Source organism: Epinephelus fuscoguttatus, linkage group LG9, assembly GCF_011397635.1.
Source record: "Epinephelus fuscoguttatus linkage group LG9, E.fuscoguttatus.final_Chr_v1".
Classification (NCBI taxonomy): Eukaryota; Metazoa; Chordata; class Actinopteri; order Perciformes; family Serranidae; genus Epinephelus; species Epinephelus fuscoguttatus.
Genome location: NC_064760.1, coordinates 3,630,791 through 3,651,591, shown reverse-complemented (window position 1 = coordinate 3,651,591; position 20,801 = coordinate 3,630,791). Strand labels below are relative to the sequence as shown.

General features: G+C 41.3%; 2 protein-coding genes across 2 annotated transcripts; both read left to right on the top strand.

Annotated features, from left to right (window-relative positions):
* The first annotated feature begins 1,795 nt into the window (after window positions 1-1,795).
* Window positions 1,796-14,591, top strand: LOC125894820 (ganglioside GM2 activator-like). The gene is made up of 4 exons (XM_049586460.1): window positions 1,796-2,049; window positions 4,210-4,362; window positions 9,631-9,813; window positions 10,355-14,591. Exons 1-4 carry the CDS (start codon window positions 1,951-1,953, stop codon window positions 10,508-10,510), a joined length of 591 nt encoding a protein of 196 aa, XP_049442417.1. The 5' UTR covers window positions 1,796-1,950; the 3' UTR covers window positions 10,511-14,591.
* On the top strand, window positions 1,951-10,510 carry gm2a (ganglioside GM2 activator). Its single transcript, XM_049586770.1, has 4 exons — window positions 1,951-2,049; window positions 4,210-4,362; window positions 9,631-9,813; window positions 10,355-10,510. Exons 1-4 carry the CDS (start codon window positions 1,951-1,953, stop codon window positions 10,508-10,510), a joined length of 591 nt encoding a protein of 196 aa, XP_049442727.1.
* Window positions 14,592-20,801: the final 6,210 nt, after the last annotated feature.

The following is a 20,801-nucleotide window of genomic DNA, read 5'->3' as shown; positions in this document are numbered from 1 at the left end:
TCTGCATTGTGCTGTTTAAAATTAAAATGTCACTGCCATATAAATATAGATACAGGTTTTCATAAAGGCTGATGTCAAATGAAATTAATAATAAATAAATGAAACACACAAATAAGTACATAACAAAAACATAGATACAGTTTTTATTGCTATTATTATAAAATATAGAGATTGACAATAGTGCATAATTTCTTTTCTTTGAATTCAAAATAAGTGATAATGTTCTTCCCTTCTATGTTGATGTTATATGTTGTTTTGCACAGTATATAGTTCTCAAGTTCTTTCCAAAATGTACTACTATATGAGCAACCATAAAACAAGTGAGTTACACTTTCAGGTTCAGTTTTACAAAAGGTACATTTGTTATCAGTGTCACAGAATCTTGAGATGTATGTGTTAGATAGATATATGTTATGTAGTATTTTTAAATGTAATTCTCTGATTTGTTTGCGATACAAAATTTAAAAGGAACAAGCCACGCCTTGTGCCAATTAATATCCACAAAAAGAGCATTCCAAAAAAGCTTCCCTCGTGGTGTTATTTTCCTAGCATTATGCATTTTTTACTCAACATTCTTTATATAAATGGTATTGACATCTTAACAGTTGTATGTTGCACATTCTGTTTTTCATAGCTTTTCATTAATTCTATCATTCCGCTGGGAATGGAGTTTATTTCTGAGCTAAAGTCTTTAAATTTGATTGGGAATGCTCCTTCTGTAAGAAAATCTTTGTAACTAAGTAATTGGCCATTAGAGTTAAATAAGTCTTTTAAATAAATTAGATTTTTATCAATCCAATTTTGTAAACAGAGTGATTTGTTCCTTTTAGTGATACATTCGTTGTTCCAGATGACAGATTTATGTGGAGAAAAGTTATGTGAATAACATAGTTTCCATGCTAACAAAGCTTGTTGATGAAATTCCGCCATCTTAACTGGTAACCTTGAGATACTATAATTACATGACAATAAGAACCGAAGACCTTCAACATTCTTGAATATGTTGCGTGGAATGAAATGCCATAATGTAGTCTGGAGCTTTTAAGCATTCTTTTAGCCATTTCGCCTTAAATGTATAATTCAAGTCCATGAAGTCCAGTAGATCAAAACCACCTTTATCTTTAGGTCCAGAAAGCAGGGTTTTCTTCAGATGATGGTGCTTATTCTTCCATACAAAGTTAACAAACATGTTATTAATATCCTTACATGTGGAATCACAAACATTGAGGGAGAGGGCTGGGTACACAAATCTGGAAACACCTTCAGCTTTAGTCAAAAGGACTCTTCCTAAAATTGACAAGTCTCTGCTGGTTTTAATGAACAGTTGGCACTTGATCAGATTTGTGATAATATAGCAAGAGTATCGTCGTACAATGATAATAAAAGCCTTCCATTCTATTCTAAATATAAACAAGCCGAAAAAATAATTACCAAATCAAATAAATTACCAATAAAAACATGAATTTCTGAGTTCAACTCCATAATGCAACTCTCTCTAAAAAAACGAACAAAAAAAAAACAGGGTTGTAAACATTTATAAGTTGTAGTTGTTCCATATTTTAAATCACGTTTACATTTACGTAGCCGTAATATATAAGTAAATAAAATCACTTCCTAAATTAAGTTCTATTTTTTAATTTAATTAAAAAATATTAAGTAAACATTGTTGGGTCAAATCATTAAAAATTCCACTCCAATCTTTGTTATTTTATTATTATTAATTAAATTTATTTTAGAGGCGCAGGTCACGTGACTCGGCGATCACGTGACGGACTGGGCCGGTTCCATAGTAAACACGGAAGTAGCTTCACCAGGAGAGGCAAACACGGCAGCGGCTCCAGTTCGTGCTCAGTCGGGCTCCGGTAACGGACAGTATAACGGGTCGTACTCTCCGCAGCGGACTGTGTGTCTCCCGGCGTGTTTGTGTCGGTGTGTCCGGTGACTGAGGACATGATGGAGAAACTGTTAACGGTGACCGTGCTGACGGCTGTGGCTTTAAGTCAGGTCACCTGCAGCCCCGCCACACTGAAGAGGGTCACCAAGGCTCAGGTGAGACGTTACCGTTACATTACCATTACGTTACCGTTACATTACTGTTAACTTTAGAGCTGTATCACACCATTACACTTCTGCATTATGTTAATAATACCGTAATACTGCTAATACTGTCGTAACACTGTGTTCAGGCTTCAGCGTGTCCTGTTAAACAGCCTTAAAGGGACAGTTCAGATTTACTGAAGTGGGGTTGTGTGTTGCATTTCTTCACAGTCAGTGTGTTGACACAGCAGATGTCACTCAGTTCACCCTCAGTTTGGAAAAGCAGGCCAAAGTCAAACATCAGAGCTGAGCAATGTGTTGCTGTGGACAGGGGTCAGCAACAAAATGTATTGAAGCCACCTGAAAATGTGCCATGTAAAACAAAAAAATCAATATCAGTTTAAGTGTGCACTATATTTAGAATATTTTCACTGCTCTACTTTAATGTCAGACACCATTTCAAACAGGAAAATGAACCCATTTGACTGCTCTCTTCACAGCCAGACTCCACTGAGAAAAATAGGGATTTAAGATTGCTTTACACAGGAGCTGCTGGTCTGCTGCTGCCTCCATCAGTCAGTTAGTTTGTATTATTGCATGAGTTTGGCGCTTTAAAGGGTCATTTCAAGGTCATCAAAGTCACACAATAACACAAACACACTTAACTGATTAATGCAGTAGCAGACCTGCAGCTCCTGTGCTCAGAGAGCTTAAATTACTGTTTTTGTCAATGGAGTCTGGTGACTTTGACGAGAGCACAGATGTGCAACTGAAGCTGCTATGGCCTGTTGGACTGAAGGGTGAAACTGTGAAAATGCTCTCAATATAGCACACATTTATACTGTTTTAATTTCTTATTAGGTGGTGCTATTTTAGGTGTCATTAGTTCAAGGTCTGCATAATTTAATACATTCAGCGTCATACTGTTGTTTGGCCATGTCCTCAAGATAGTTTGCAGTCTCTGTCAAGAAGTTGTCCAATAGTCACTCACTTGACAGAAGGAAACAGAACTTAAAAATAAAAGCTCTGTGCCAGACATTCACTGTACTTAAAAAGAAGATGTGTTTTTTACAAACTTGACATGTTTGTGAGTCACTTGGGGTCCACTCAGAGTGGACCCACAACCCACCAGTTGGGAACCGCTGCTCTGAGGAGACATACCTCATACAACATACAACCCCACTACAAAAAGTCCAAACTATCCCTGTAAATCTTTCACCTGAGGGGACAGATAAAAAACAAAAGCACCACCTTTAATCATCTGTACCTTTATAAAGAGAGAGAACTCAAATAATGACACAGTCACTAATTCTCATTGATTGACGAGTGAGTCAGCTGATTGTTGGAGAAAGATATGTTTTCTTTAACATTTGCCAAAGTTGCAGCATTTATCGCAGACAGAAAACATTGTTGGATTTTCACATTTCCAACAGTCCTTAGACACATCATGTGCAATAAAGGCTTCCTCAGAAAAAAACAGATCTGAGCTAAAAATAGTGATATTTCATTGTACATATCGTACGTTGCATTTAAAATTTGGCCAAACATAAACTGTTTGCACAACAAGAGTAAAAGTCCGAGGCTTTTTTCAACTCCACGAATTTTGTCTTCGACTTTTAACTTTCAAACATTTTAAACATCAAAGTTTTAAATATCAAATAAGTCATTAATGGTGAAAGGAGGGTCACGTATTGTCCTCCAGTCACTCAGGGAGGCTCAAGGAAAAATATCTGTTGCAAAAAACAACAACCAAAAAAAGATAATAACCAAAGTCACACTGCAGCCACCCCCCGTCCTCTGATGAGTAGAGAACAGTTCCCCTTTGGAAAAACAAACAATCAATCAGTCTTAAAAAGCCTTTTCAACTATTCAAAATGGTGACAAATCTTTTGATATGAATATGACAATGCTTGATGAGGATCTTGTGTGTTTAGAGCTCAGTGTGTTTACAGCCTGTTCTTAGAGTCTGTTTTGTTGTTGGTTACCAAACAACAGTCTCTTTGGGCACACAATATTCATGACTATCCCGAGGATGGAAATTCACCACGATTAAATTATTATGCATGTCTTTTTTAACCATGATCTACAATAAATCCTGGTCCCATCAAAATAAAAACGTCAAAGAAAGAATTGAAAACTGATTGTGGATGTTAACTTTGTTGCTGTGGACAGATTCTGGGTTTTGACTGGAAGAACTGTGGGAAGCCAGATGCTCCGGCGGTCCTGAAGACTCTGAGCGTGTCTCCAGATCCCATCTCCATCCCAGGAGACCTGACCGCCTCCGCCTCTGGATCCACATCTGTAGAGCTCAATGCTCCGCTGGCTGTGAGTACACTGACACTGTTTTATACACATACTGTAAAACTTTAATTAGTAGCCTGGGCTATTATTTGCTTAAATCACTGAAGTCAACAGGCCTTTAGTCCCTTTAACGCAAAACTTTTTTGGTGGGTGGGACTTAGCTGGAGGCACAACCGTTCGCCACAGACATTAGCTAGTGCTAGCTTGTAAGGTCTGTTGTCTTGTTTTAGACGATGGAGGAAGATGATGTGAGTGGTGCCGCACTCTTTAGTCCTTTTACACGGCCAGATTTTCCGCAAATGTTTTGCCAGCAAGCTGCGAGCGTTTAGACACACAGGGTAGTCATATTGGCGGAACCCTTTTAGTTTATGCACACCAAGGTGGCCTTCCGCCACAGGAGGGGCTGTTGATGACTTGTGGGAGGAGCTGATGATGACGCCACATGTGCGACCCGCTGGCGGTGGATAAACAGGAAACAGCTGATAGCAGGAATTAGCGAGCAGCTAGTAGCAAGAGGGAAACACAAACCTGACAGACACTGTAAAGATGAGCAACTGGGGAGACAAGGAATTGCGCGCCCTCCTTGTCCTCACAAACGAAGAGGCCATTAACCGTCAGATGACGGGGACGGTGAAGAACGGGCCGACTTACGAGAGAATCGCCGAAGGGCTGACCAGCCGCGGCTTCCCTCCCACGTCACTGTTTACGTCACACGCTGAGCTACACGTTTTGTTGCTTGCTCACGCCCCCCATTGCCCCGAAAAAGGCACATTCTGTATAAACAAAAGTAGATAGGCGGCATTTTGCTGCACTCCCCGATTTTGTTTTTATACTGCCAATGCTGAAAAAAGACTGATTGGGCTTTCCTGCAAATTTGCACAACTCCTGTTTAAAAAGTGCTATAGAATGGCAGAGCGCACTCTGGACACTCTGATGACCTGATGATGATGATGATGATGGCCTCCGTCCAGTCCTTTGGTCTTATCACATTTAACCATAGTTGTCTTTGTTTTTGTTGACGGGCAGTGGCGGCTGGTTTTGAGCCATGACTCCTTCTATTCTGGCTCCCAATAACACAACAAGACAAACACATTTTAACACTCCTATGGAGCCTACAGCCCTGTGGGGGAGAGGCAGGTTTCAATATTCAAGGAACTTCTATAAGAATAAACTACTTGGCAACTAGACCAGGCTTCTAATTGAGACAGACCTTTATTTGTCAAAATGTACAGCCACACCGGGCTAGTAAAAGAGACTGGGCGTTTGATTGAAGTTTTACGGTACATAAAGTCTTCTCTTGTTGCTCTTTGTGCCTGGATGCCTGTGACAGCCTGAAACACTGTTTTTAAAGCTCGTCTTTGTTGGGTCATACGCCCCAGTTTGTCAGTAAAGTGAGATTATTGGACTTTGAATACAGAGAATGAATAAACACAACCTTAACTGCCCCACGAGGAATTTGTTTAGCAACAACTGAGCAAAACAGAGTTTCAAAAACACATCGACAGCGCAAAACATGGAAACAAGCGTCATAAAACGTTATAAAGAGGTCGTCACTGAAATCAATAAGGACATTAGGAGCTGGTTACAGTCCATGTGATCAGAGCTTGCTTGGGACAGAATAACTAACTCACTGTGTTTACTGTGCAGTGTGTGTGTGTGTGTGTGTGTGTGTGTGTGTGTGTGTGTGTGTGGTGATCAGGTTGTGTTTGGGCGAAGTCTAAACAGGCGTCCGATCCTGTGAGCTTCATGTGAGCAGCTTGTGTTGAACAGCTCACAGAGCTGTTCAACGCAAAGACTGTTTCATCTTCTGAACTTATTTGATTAAATTTCTGCCAAAGAGGCTGAAACATTTTTCACTATTCATAAGAGAAAGCACAAATTTAAGAAAATATGTCCTGAAAATATCTAAAATTCTGATGTCAATTGAGTTCAGCTAATAAAAAGCTTTATGTCTTTAATTCATGTTTGCGAGGTTCATAAATCTTGCCAGGTTTGTCTGAGCAGTTTTTATTTCCTGGTGAGGTCAGAAACTGTCCTCAGAGAGCTCACAGTGTTTCTTTCGTCCACGTTAAACAGTTTTTAAAACGTCCCTCAGTCTGTGTCAAAGTTTGTGGTACGTCAGAGGTTTGCAGGTAGAAATGCTTGGTCAGCAGAAGAAGGTTTATGCTCCAGTTTTGACTGTAAAGCTTCAGTCATGTGTGTAAAGCAGCAGGATAACAAAAGCTCTTGACTCAGCAGGTTTGGTTCAGACACTTTGTCTCTGATCACACGCTCAGCAATAAAAGCTGAAGTATAAAACTCCCGCTCCAAACTGAGCCTCTGCTGTGTCATACAACATGTTACTGACCTACAGACACATCAGGGCTGTGAGCTGCTCCCAAGTAATGAACACCAGGGTTGGTTTATAATTTGTTTAAGTGCAGGACAGACCAAACTGAGGCTTCTTAGCTGAATCGAATAAAAGATAGCAGTAATTTAAATATAAAGTTTTTGCTTCCTAATTTTCTCTGATTATTTGTGGCCCTAAAAATGCAGACTGCAGCAGTATTTTTATGATCTGAGATTATTTTTTAACATTGTTTTGTCTGATTGAGTTGTTGCTGGATATTAGGAGACAGAACTGATGTCACAAACACGCAGGGCCTTTCCCAAACTGGACCCTACCCACTCCCACTCCGACTAGAAATGCCACTTTTTCCTTTCCGATACCCATTCCGATCCCTGAACCTTACGTGTCTGCCGATACCGAGTACCGATCCAATACCAGCGCGTAAAATAAAAATGGATGGGATATGAATTGTTGTATGTCTCAACTCCTAAAACTCTGTAAAATATTAAGAAATAAATACATAATAGTAGAATGAATGCCATAAAACTTTTTTAAATTATTATTATCCAGTGTTGACACAGATCAAGACACAGGTTAAAGTGCAGCCACACAATTTGGTAAAAAGACATTTTAAAGGCTACAGTAGAATGCTTTTTAAACTCTGCTCTGTTTCCGTTTCGTTTGCCCGTAGCGTGCGTATGCGTAATCACGTGAGGCATTACGTGGTATCGGATTGGTCATAGGCTGTACTCGCCGATACCCGATACCGCATTTTAGGCAGTATCGGAGGCATTTACGATACTGGTATTGCTATCGGTACAACTCTAACTCCGACTCACGTGTTACTTGTTTGTAGTTAGCTTCACAGCTGAATAAAGCTCCTTCATCATGGTGTTGGGTGTAAATATAGCAGCAAGCTTTGGGAAACACTTCCCTCTCTGCGGCAGAAAAATAAGTTGTTGTTATATTTGGTAACCATGGAGAAAAATACAGTTTCTCCCATTTTATATTCGTATTCAGTCATTCATTCGTTTTCCGTAACTGCTTATCCTGTTAGGGTCGCTTTCCCAGCCTGTTCCAGTTGCCATTGGCCGTGAGGTCGGGTACACCTTGAACATGTTGCCAGACTATCACAGGGCTCACTCATAAGCCCCATTTCCACCAAACACCTTCAGTAAGGGGAACCTAGACCCTAGCGTTTCCACCACACAGAGTGAGCAGAGTGACCGTCCTCTACTGACCAATCAGGCTGCAGTGTTCACAGCTCTACCTTTTAGTACCAAATCTGTGTGCTAGGTACCCCAACAGAGGGGGGACCAAACATGAGGACACTAAGGAACAGTTCCATTGGTACCATCCACACCTTTTTGCAGTGTAAACGGGGAAAAAGCGTACCGAACTGTTCAGTGGAAACGGGGCTACAGAGACAGTCAACCATTCACACCTACGGACAATTTAGAGTCACCGATTAACCTGCATGTCTTTGGACTGTGGGAGGAAGCTGGAGCACCTGGAGGAAACCCACGCTGACACAGGGAGAACATGCAAACTCCACACAGAAGGGCTCTCTCACCCTGGGTGTAAGGAACCCTCTTGCTGTGAGGCAACAATGCTAACCACTGCACCACTGTGCTGCACCATTTTATGTTCTTTATACGTTTTATTTGGTTCGTGCTGCTGCTCACAGGAATTCTGGTAGTGTATATTATCCTTTGGCCATTAAAATAAATAAATGAATCGACAAATAAATAAGTTAATAAATACACAAATAAATAAATAATACATAAGAAAGAATAAAACGTATCCCTGAGATTCATTGGTGACATTACTACTTTCATCATCTTCTCGTTTTTCACTCTGATGTTTATAAGCTGCTCCTGTTACACTATAAAATAAATGTGACACTGACTAGCGAGGTTTATATTTGAACCTAAATACAAGGTAGCCTTTAAGATGTTACTGTCTCTGTGACATATTGAATGTCTCTTAGTTTGAGCAGTTTACATTCCTCAGAGTAGATGAGCAGAGCGTTATTTGTACCGAGCGTCTTATGATGACGAACACAGTTCTGTGTTGTACATCGTCGAGGGTGTTGGAGGGTTTTGTAACACACTTCCACTCCTCACTTGTTGGTTTGGGACGGCACTTAACGTGGCGGACTCTTTGCGTGAGCACAGAAACGTAGTGGAGGTGGGTAGGGAGAGGGTGTAGAGGGTGGTTTGGGAAAGGCCCAAACAGTCGACGGTTGTGTTCGAGCCCCAGATACTGATAATTATTTTAGACCACAGAAGCAGCAGCAAACATGAACATGTGACTTTACACACAGAGCCAGCTGATTACACTGTAAACACACAGCACTGTGTGTGTGTGTGTGTGTGTGTGTGTGTGTGTGTGTGTGTGTGTGTGTGTGTGTGTGTGTGTGTGTGTGTGTGTGATATCTGCACTGTGGTGAAGTGTGTTTTCACACACTGCTGACCAGGATAATGATTAAAAACATTAACCTATGATCAAAACAGTGCCGTGTCCATAATCAGTGAGGTGCAGCAGAGCTCAGGTGTGTGTGATAGTGTTTGCTTCCTCTTCACACACCTGAGGTTATGTGAGGTCACTCATCGTTGTGACCTGATCAGATTCTTATCACTTCTCTCTCTGCCGTCGTGTCACTTCCTCAAAGCTCCACTCAGCATTTCCTGTTTTGAACCACATGTTTACTGTGTCAGATCTTTGTACACACTCTGGTTCCTCTGCTGTATTTTACTTCCACATGTTGATTACACCTCGTTCTGCATCTGTCTGTGTTTACAGCTTTTAAATGAGACCGTCACCTTTTTATCACTCCGTAGATGTGTGTGTTATTTTAAACCTAATATTTAAGGAAGGGTCTACTGTGAGGTTGTTGGATTCAGGATGAAGAGCGAGCCTCTCACCTTGTTGTCTCCTCTTCCTCTGTCTCTGCTCCTCAGGTGAATGTGACCCTGGAGAAGGAGGTGGCGGGTTTCTGGGTGACCGTCCCCTGCCTGGAGGAGCTGGGCAGTTGTCACTATCCAGACGCTTGTGACATCCTGAACCAGCTGATCCCTCCTGGTCAGGACTGTCCTGAGCCGCTGCACACCTACGGCCTGCCCTGCCACTGCCCCTTCAAAGCTGTGAGTCATCTGTGTGCTGCTTATTGGTCGTTACAGAGACTGTGGGACCAACAGGAGGTTTTAATGAGTGATGACGTATAATTAGTCCCAGGGGGAGCGAGTGGAGAGTTAACAGAACAGGGCCCAAAACTGATCCTTGTGGTATTCCATGTTTTGACAGAGCAAATATTCCCCAACGGTGACAAAGTGTTTCCTGTTGGTTTTCTGTTGTAAACTTGGGTACATCATTAAGTTTGATGTATGCAGATTGTACGATGACAGCGGCTACTGAATCACAAGCTACGATATACGTCCATTGACGTCAATAAGCAAGAAGAAGACGTCATCAGCATGCGTCCTCCATCTATACACTAAAGAAAACATACTTATCATATTATATTCAGGTTCTGTCAACACATCTTCCTAAATCCGACACACTGGACCAGAAGTATTATCATCATCAGTAATAGTTAATGTGTGCAGGGGCTGTACAGAGAGTTTGTTCGACTCCCAGCATGTCCTAATACAGTGTGTCCTCTATGTGTCCTCTGTGTGTCCTCAGGGCTCGTACTCTCTGCCTCAGTCAGACTTCTACCTGCCCTACATGGATCTTCCCTCCTGGCTGACCAACGGGAACTACCGTGTGCAGGGCATCCTGGGTAGCCAGGGCAAAGAGCTGGGCTGCCTCAAAGTGGCTCTGTCCCTTCACTCTGACTAAACCAACGCCGCCGCCGCTGCTGCCACCGCTGCCGCCGCTGCTGCTGCCGCTGCTGCAGACACTCGGGAGGTTTCAGGTTGTCGTTTATTTGCACATAAACCAGTCAAAAAATTGGGAAACAAAAGCAGAAGTTGCACAAAGTGTGAAACTGAGAAACTTCACAGGGTTTATTCAAGTTTTTTTATGTTCGACGACGGTGAGAAAAAAAGACGATAAGCTCATTTCACATTTTTGACGCACAGTTCTTTGGGAGAAAGACGAGACAGATATTTTTGGGAAAAGAAATCTAACAAATCGTCTGACAACTGCAGATAAAACTAATAACAGACGAACAATGTTCACAGAGTCCTTTAACCATCAAACATGGTGCAATACAGTGATATTTTTTTACTGGTGTACACAGAAACAATATTCACCTCTGTCTCTGTTTACACAGACTTCAGCTTCACTGGAAATTAACAGCTACTTTGCATGAAAGCGACGCTTTAACATCATCACATGCAAACACTGAGAACCACAGGGATTACATCACAAATACTTTTACTTTGGGAGGTTTGGTGTTCGGTTCTTCCACTGGTTATGGGTGTATTCACTGTTATAGAAGGTGAAACATGTTCGATGTATTTCAATCAGAAACACTGATCCTTTTTAAAAATCTATAAGTAGACTTTTATTTCAACTTATAGTCAGATATAAATTAAGTTTATGTCCAGGACATCATCCAGGACACTTCACAGTTTCAGCCTCTGATGGCTTTGAGACCTTTAATAAAGTTGTTCACTGACTCAAAGTCAAAAACAATCGCATAAACATTCTGCCTTTATTGTGTGACAGTGTGATGTCATAGTGCGACCAAGAGGTGCCAAAAAATATCTTAAATTATCCCATCACATGAACCCTGTTGTGCCTCGCTGCTGAAACGTTGCTTCATTTCTGTTCATCCACAGAGAAAAAGAATTATTCAGTGTTTCAGATTATTGGAGACAATTAGCCAATAATCACATCAGATCAACGGCTGAATCCAAACGTCCGCACTTCACTGCTCTTGCAGACTTTGCGGGCGGGTTCTCGGGAAGTCTGGGAGTGCTGAGGGCTCTGAATCCACAATTCATCCAGTCCACGAGGGGCCTGAAGATACAGACTGAATTATTTACCCACAGTTCACTGCAGTACAGACATGACGTTGAGTTTTTTTTTTTCAGTTGACTGACTGAAAACCAAGACAAACATATCATGACCGTAAAACAGTTATTGGATTAAAATGTTACTTGAATCACGTAGGTCAGAAATAATATTAAACCACAATATGATACAGCAATATGTAGAAGCAGAGGCCATAGAGGGATTAATATGCTTTTCATTATAGCAGCCTAACCTTATAATAGCTGTGCAGTGTGGTGCCAAATATATAGGCTCGGAAAATTAGCCAAAAATAACAACAAACAAAGGTCCAATGTAACTTACACCCGGTGTAATCAGTCATCGTGCGGCCCTATTTACTAACGTGTCCGTGTTTGTACAGCGAGTCTCTGTTGTCGCAGACTTTACATGATGACAGTGAACACATCACAGTACAAACACCTGAAGTCCAGAGGGCAGACGTTTAGATTCAGTCTGATCTGACATCACACGTGTCAAAGACTTTGAGTCAAGGTTTTGTTTTGTTTTTTGTAATGGATAAATCCATGTAGCATCAGCTCTGTTAAAATAATAACATCCTTCATACATGCTCATGTGCTCATGTGCTCTTTCCTCTGTGTGTGATTTTGCTTTTTTAAAGTTGTTTTCATTTCAGTTATTAATTGTTTCTTTTTTTACTTCTTTAACGGGATGTTTTAAAAAAAAAAAAGGGGTCAGTGAATCACTGCTGGGAATAAAAACGGCGTATTCATGTAGTTTAACTGATCGTAGCCAATATATGGCATATTTTTATTGATCTCTGTGTTTTTACCGAGTGCCTGATCAGATCTTTACGAGGAGTTAGTGAATCGATGCTGTAGAAATGAACAAAAGAGGAAAAGAAATCAGGTCGTGATGATTTTAATTTGTTCTAAATGTTCAGTGTTGATAACGACGACGATAGATTATGTTTGTACAGTTTTTAATAAACATAATCTTATAGACGATGTTTGTTTACATGTGTTCAGATACTTTCAAGGGGGGGATCACCAGAGGCACCATGATACCATATTATTACCATACTTTAATTAGTTTTGCCTTGACATATATTGCAATTCATTACCTTTATGTCAACTGCAAATTCTGTCCCCAGAAGAAAACTGTCAACAGTTTTTATGTAATAAGATGACGTTTTCAGTCTGTTCATCTCACTTCAGTCATTTTATTGGGATAAAAATGTGTCTAGTGTACGGAAAAATGAACTGATTTTATTCTTCTCGCAGGCTGCCAAAAGTTTTATCTGCATTTGCAATATTCTTAATTTGTGAAATTTAAGAAATGACACCTGGTGTTCATGTATTGATACAATATTGCCGCCCAAATTACACAATACAATACTGTATTGATATTTAGAAAACAGATTGTTGTGATATTGATGGGGAGATAATTCTACATTGTTAAAAAAAACACATATTTAAAGTTTGAAAAGGTTTCAGTGATTAATATTCATTTGTTAAGTTTAATAGAAAGATGAATTTGAGTTGAACAGGATTCAACTTGTGGTTTTGGAGGTTGAAGTCCTGCGTTCAGCTGAAAGTGTTTGTGTCCCACAGTTTTAGGGAAATGATCCCAAATATACCAACAAGAAAACCGAGGACTTCTTCTTCTTATGTTTTAATGTCAGCAGAACAGTGAAACGTTCCTGACCGTCAGCTGAACTCAGACCAGACTGAATACACACATCCCCTAAAACAAGCAGGAAGTGAAGCCGTTATTGTCAGTGTGTTTCCTGTGAGAAACGCACTCAGAACATAATAATGGTTCCTATATGATCAATATGTCAGTGGAGATTCATCATACTGATCAGAAGACACTTTAATCTGCAGCTGTGAAGGAGCAGCTCCATGTTTCACCACCAGGTGGCAGCACTTCCTCTGACGTTTACACTGTCGTATTCACTTAGTTAAACAGCACTGCTCCTCACTGCTGGCACTACAGGTACTAATAATACAACACTACATGAAACTAAAAAAACTGCGCTGGACCAAAAGCCAAAAAACACTTTTCACTGTTATTCTTTTGTGATTTAACAAAAAAAAAGGTCTTCTGTAACACCTACTGAATATCTTGCAGAAATCATAATTCATTTATTTCATTCAACCCATGTTTAATCGGGTAAATCCTGTTGAGATCAGCAGTCTCTTTTACAAGGGAGATCTGGTCAAGAGAGCAGTACACAAAAAGTTAAAGCCAAACAACAAAAATCATAAAAGATGTACAGTAATATAAAAAATATTGTAACACATACGCATAATGACAAGAACCAAACAAATTCATTCAACCTTGTCCTTATGAGAGCTTTAAAACCAGGCAGATTATCACGAGCAGGGATGGGCAGTATTTCTATTACTTGTATTTAAAATACATATTTCAATTACATTTGAGTATTTTGTAATGTGTATTTGATAAGGCCGATAAAAAGCAAATGTAATTTGTAACAAAATACTTTTAAGTGGAGTAATTTTGTATTTAAAATACTCAAAATACTTTCTCCATGCATCAAAAACCAAAAATAATAGGCTACACTTTCTTATAATATTAGATGTAACTATATTTTTACTACTTTTCTAGTATAGTTACTCATGGTCTCTAATTGCAGTATGCAAATTTTGACTATTTTTGGTCAAGGACTTTTTGAGTTATTCATGAAAAGCTTTGTGGACCAACCGACCGACCGACTGTGTGTGTCATAAGCAAACATATACAACTGTGGATGGATTACTGAACAGGCCCAAAGACTCGAAGCTCACTGAAAAAGAATCTGCACAGAGTCCAGGAACAAAACGATGAAGTACAGCAGTGATACTGAACTTATGGTAGAATCTGGCCCCCCATAGGGTGCTGGGTGGCTCCTCATCCACTTTCTAAATCACAATAAAAATGAACTGATTCACACTGGAAATTGTTTTGTACTTTTAATCTACATAAGATGCCATTAAAAAAAGCATTAAAATAGAGCTTGTTTATCTAAAAGAGTGCCACAGGAAGCTCTCCGCACAGACTGGGGCCCCAAATGGCCTCAAATCCTATCAACTGCAACTGGCCCCCGGCCTCCAGTCATTTAGCAAAAGTGGCCCCCAGACCAAGCAACTAGAGCGTCCCTGAACTACAGGATGTTAGTGGTGCTCACATGTGTTTTCAGCCGGCTGCGTCTGGTTCTGTTCATTAACTCTTCCTCTGTGGTTTCATGAGAGATGAAAGACCGAGTGAGAGCGACTGAACCTCCAGAGAAGAAACAAACCACAGCGTCCAATCAGGTTTAACCTTTCTCTCTGTGTGCATGAGTAATGAGCAGACCTGAACCTCTGATGGAGTGACCTCTCTCCTCCGACCACCACCAGCACTGAATGGATTAAAATTAAAAAATCAAAGTACAGTCGTCTGAAGCAGCAGCCGCGCAGCATGTGGCTTTGATTCAGGAGAACATATCCTGCCAGAACTACAGGACTGTACATGTGTTCTTCATCCTGTGTAGGGAAACACAGATCAACATGAGGAACAACGGTCAGAAGTCACTGATTTTTAAAATAACTGGAACAGAGCAGTCAGCCTCTGGACTCTGTCAGAGACCAGGGCTTAGGTTGGATTACACAGCAGAGGACGGCAGGTTGGGTTCAGGTTGAAGTCAGAGGAGACAAAACTCGATCCTCTTTCTGATCAGCACCAGTCATACCTGGAGGTTCTGATCAAACTGGTTTATTTTTGACCTGCTGAGTGTTACACAGTGACAGTGATGAGGCCTCAGCAGACAGTGTGTTCAACTGTTGGGTGTTCCTCTTGATTTCTGCACCTTACTGCCCCGAAACACTGCAGATAACAGTAAGCTCGTACATTTGCTTCTGTGTGAGAAGGTTTAAGGCAGCACTGTGTAAGACTTAAGGCGGATTTATACTTGTGCATCAGCTCTATGCAGAGCCAATTGTTGTGAGCATTTATACTTGTGTGGTGGTGTGTCTGTGTCACTCTGCAGTTACACCTCCAACACACTAGTCAGCAGTGGGGTTTCTGTGAAGTACTGTAAAGTTTAGCTGATTCAAAACACACATTAAACACACATTAAACACACATTAAACATGGCTTAATAGAGACAGTTTCAAACACAAGTACACAAATCAGCTTCACTATAACTCGCAGCATTCACAGACAAACACTTGTCTTTATCTGGACACATTTTCCCCACAAATACAACATGCTAACGTTATTAGCACAAGCCTATGGCATTTTACATTGTATAAATTAGCCTAGCGGCCAGCGGACTTTTCCCCGACTCATATGAAGACAGGATAAATCACACACAAGATTTAAAAAGAGGCTTTATTGTCTTCACAATTTATTGTTTCTTATCTGTGAAATTAAAGTAAATAAAAGTTTCCACTGAGGGAAATGGTTTCAGCTTACAGAGACAGACAGGAGGTCTGCGTCACCGCAACGTGTAGTAATGCCGCATTCTTTGGCAATCCAGGCCGGTCATTCCTTGTCGGATCTATATGACCGTATGACACGTCTGATCTGAAAGCGTTTCATTGCAACAGTCCAGAAAACGTGGCGGCACGCCGTAAGTTTGTTTTTGTTTGCATGGTTGCTGAGCAACGGAGACTTTGCTGGTTCAAACGACTTTAGACTACAATGGGCTTGCACAGACTTTTTTTCCAACACAAATCAACAGTGGAAACAGAAATGCCATTGCAAAGTACTTGTATGATTTTTACAACACAAACGCTTAATTAAACAGCATATACGAGGACAAATTGAGGACAATTCTACTGACTCGGTCTACCTGGACCTTGCCCGAGTTTGATGACGAGACCTCCAGGTAAAACGGGTGTTCTTTTGTACCTTTCCGGACCGGAAACCGTATTAATCGCGGTTCCGGCTACCAATAGAATGCAGCATTAAATTTCTGGGGAGGTGCACGTCAGGCTACGGCGTAGGCTCTGGTGTTGGCTCTGCATCATCGCAGACATAAAGCCTCCAGCCATCGCCAGCGCTGAGGCTTAAAAAATTGTGTTTTTCCGATGCTGCTCGTCATGGAAGAGTCGCTAACTACGATGAAAGACATTAAAACATATAAAACATAATAAATAAAGGTGCTTCAGAGGCAAAAAAAACTAAACACGTCCCATTTTTACATTTTTATTTCTCTCACAGCTCGATCAACATGAAGGTTGATCAGACCGTGAAATCAGTGAAAGGTGCACAAACCCTCTGAGCGTTTCCTAAAGGACAACATGGCACACGTGTTTCATGTGTGTGCGTAAGTGTGTGTTTTCTGCAGCAGAATACAATTTCAGTCTGACTTTAGATGAACGTGTGGTCTGCAGCCGTCTCTTCATCTCACGCAGGAAGTGCTCTGCTTCAGCAGCTGCAGTGTTTTAACCAGGGAGAAGGTAATAATGTGGTTTCACTCAGAGAGCATGTGGACACCAGACACACACACACACACACACACACACACACACACTGGATTTATGAATTATATGTGCACTGTGGTATTCTGTCCACTAGGGGGCAGACACAGTCATCCAACTTAAACTGTTCAAAGTCTCAGGAGAAAACACACACCACACGTCATCACGTGTTTCACTGTGTTTTCTCAAACATGGTCATGTGACTTTAACTATTAAATTAAATTCCATATTTTAATATTGTTGAGTCTCTTTTTAAATGTGGAGCTCCTGGTTTGGATTAAAGCTGACTGTGCTGGAGTTCAGTGACACCGTCAGACTGTGACCCAGTTTAAACTGGGATGTTTCTCTCTCTGCTGTGTGTGCAGTTTGTCAGGATGCAGCAGAATTAAGTTATAACACAGAGAAGAACTGGTTTCACTGAGAGGAAATTACACCTGGCGTCACTGATGGTGTCAGAAAGAAGCGGGACGAGGAATCAGTCAGGAAGGATGAGCAGAGAGCAGCTGTCTGTGGACACCACATGTAAAACCATTCCCTTTTTGCACCTGTTGTCACTTTGATTTGCACTGAAGCAGCTGGAACTGATTCACAATCACTTGATTGATATCCCTGAAGTTTAACTGACTTCCTGTTAGACTGTGACCATTAAGTGCTGAGCAGTGAAAATAAGATGTAACAGAACTGATGATGACTGTAGGCAGCAGCAGTGATGCTCCTGAGCTGTGTGAGCGTCAGCTGGCAGCTCAGAGTGAAGGTGAGAGCGTCATGCAGGTGATGTTATAAAGTGTCCTGAGCAACACCTGCTCAGGTGTGCTGAATCGCTGACGACCTCTCGCTGCAGGAGGGGGGAGGAGGGAGCCAATCAGTGCACCAGGAGCTTCAAACTTTATCTGTTTCTCCTGGTGCACATGTCTCTGTTAAAAAAGGTGTTTAAATAATGTTTGAGATGAATCCACTGACTGAGGTCGACTTGAATCTGATAAAAACACATAACTGAAGATATTTGCTTCACAAAGAAATAAAAATGTCAACAGGTGACGAAATGAAACAGTAAAAAACATGATGTGTTAATGTGTGTGCAGGTGAATGTTGTGAAGCTCTTGTGCTGCAGGTTAAAGCACATTTACAGCTTATTCTTCTAAGATAATGGTGTTTCAGTGCCTTGCTCACGGACACTGACATGAAGTGAGGCAGGAATCAGCCCTGTGATTTGTGGACGAGCAGCTGAGCAACTTAAAACTGTCGGAGCTGTCTCATCTCACAGTGAAGAGACAAAATATTCAACACAGTTTAATCTGATTGTAAGAAGAATCTCAGTGCAGAACATTGACTGATAATAAATCTATAAGAACACAAATCATGAGCGTAGTAGTCTGTAAGAGTTACAGCGTCCTCACTGATTGTAATGTGACTGCAGCTGTAAATCAAACCCAGGTTTTGTTTCTGTATTGAACCATTGTTAAAGCTGAGTGTGTTGGAGTTCAGTGACGCCGTCAGACTGTGACCCAGTTTAGACCTGGACGTCTCTCCCTCAGCTCTGTGTGCAGTTTATCAGGACACAGTAGAATTAAATTATAAGAAATGATCAGAGCTGTTATTTTCACATGATAACTTGCAGTTCGTTCCAGCCAGGAGTTATCTGTGTTCTTCATCTCCTGTAAATCTGCCAAACTGATCCAGCACATTACTGACAGAACTTCAAAGATGATTTAATTAGAATAAACTTCACGAGTCACTGAAAGCTCGACGACGAATTCTGGAGTTGATAAGAATTAATGTCAATAGGAAATTTTTTGAATTTATTTTAATTTTACAGAAACAAACATCTGCTCTGAAATCACAGAAGGAATGAAGCTCCTTATAACCCAGTGATCGTTGTCTGTACATCCATGGGCACACTGCAAACAGGAGCTGCTCATAGTTAATTCAGCATCGCCCTCAGAGCATTCTGGGAACTGTAGTCCCCAAAACTTGAGGCATGATTCATCTTCTAACTGCTTCATCCTCTTGAGGGTCGCGGGGGGGCTGGAGCCTATCCCAGCTGACACTGGGTGAGAGGCAGGGTTCACCCTGGACAGGTCGCCAGACTATCACAGGGCTGACACATAGAGACAGACAACCATTCACACTCACATTCACACCTACGGACAATTTAGAGTCACCAATTAACCTGCATGTCTTTGGACTGTGGGAGGAAGCTGGAGCACCTGGAGGAAACCCACACTGACACAGGGAGAACATGCAAACTCTGCACAGAAGGGCTCCCATGCCCGGGATCGAACCGGCAACCCTCTTGCTGTGAGGCGAGAGTGCTAACCACCACACCACCGTGCCGCCCTTGAGGTGTGATTATGTACTGTAATCTCTCTCAGTTACAGTCAATCACATCCATCACATTATCTGGGTATTTGTCAGACTTTGAGAAATTTAATTTAGTACGATTTCAGTCGGACTAACATGTTTACGTGTATTTTAAAAGTCCAAATCAAAACCATCTTAAGGGGCCGTACACATGCGACATTTTTTTTGTGCTCTCAAATTCATTGTTTTCAGTGTAAATGTACAGCAGAAGTGCTCAAATAGAAGAGCAATGCTGAGCCCTGAGATAAACTCTGTTCAACTTTAAGTAGCATGTACCACATGTCATGTGACGAGGAACAACTAATCACAGCCAGCAGATACTTCTCCCTTCTTCTGTAAATATCAGTCTGTGGTAAAGATGGAGAAGTTGATCATTTCAGTGCAGAGCTGTCAGAGCTTTACATCCGTCCCACGGACAATATTTCAATATTTCAGGCCTACACACAAACAACGCCTGCACTCAGGATTATAAGTAGTCTATGATGCGGTGCTGGTTATGGCCACTTAGCAACCACAGACACAACCTGCCTCTGTGCTCTTTGTGTGTGTGTGTGTGTGTGTGTGTGTGTGAGGCAGAGGAAGATCCACAATCACAGGAAGAAACAGTTCAGCCTGCAGACAGAAATGTTGTGATGCTGCTGTTTCCTGCGTCTGCAGTTCAGTGTGTCGCCTTTATTTAAGCAGTTCAATAACACAGTGACAGAAAACACACACACACACACACACACACACAGTCACATTACAGTACACAGTCATTTTAAAGCAGAGAAATAAACCAGGAGAAGTCAGATCCATCGTCGCTGCGCTGGTTCTTCATCCAGCTCTTCTTCTCCTGTTTCTTCCAAACAAACAGGAAACACAAAGTGCATCATCACTTCTTCTTCTGCAGTGGAAACAAACACACAATAAATGAGATACGGAGGAGGATGTCTAAAATCGAGGAAGGAAGACGCCAGCAACATGACCATCAGAGTTTGTGTGTAACAAACAGACATATTGAGATGAAACAAACTAATACGCGGCTCCGTCCACACACCCACAGATCTGACCCAAATTTATCTGAAACTTTCCACAGTCTGTGTCCAAGTCTGGTGTCAGTCAGCCTGAAGCCAGCGAGCTCTCTGCTCCAGACTCCTCCCTGCTGAAATCAATAACTGAAGCCAGCAGCGCTTTCATTGAGCCGAACATGAACCCATTAAATGTTTTTAAAAATACAACATTAGTATGGACTGACCTGTAAACTGACACAGCTGATGTCTTAATGTGAAAAAGTCTTCATCCTCCTCAGAGTGTCTCTGCTGTGTGTGCTGCTGCTGATGTGGAGGAAGATATAATGTTCTGCT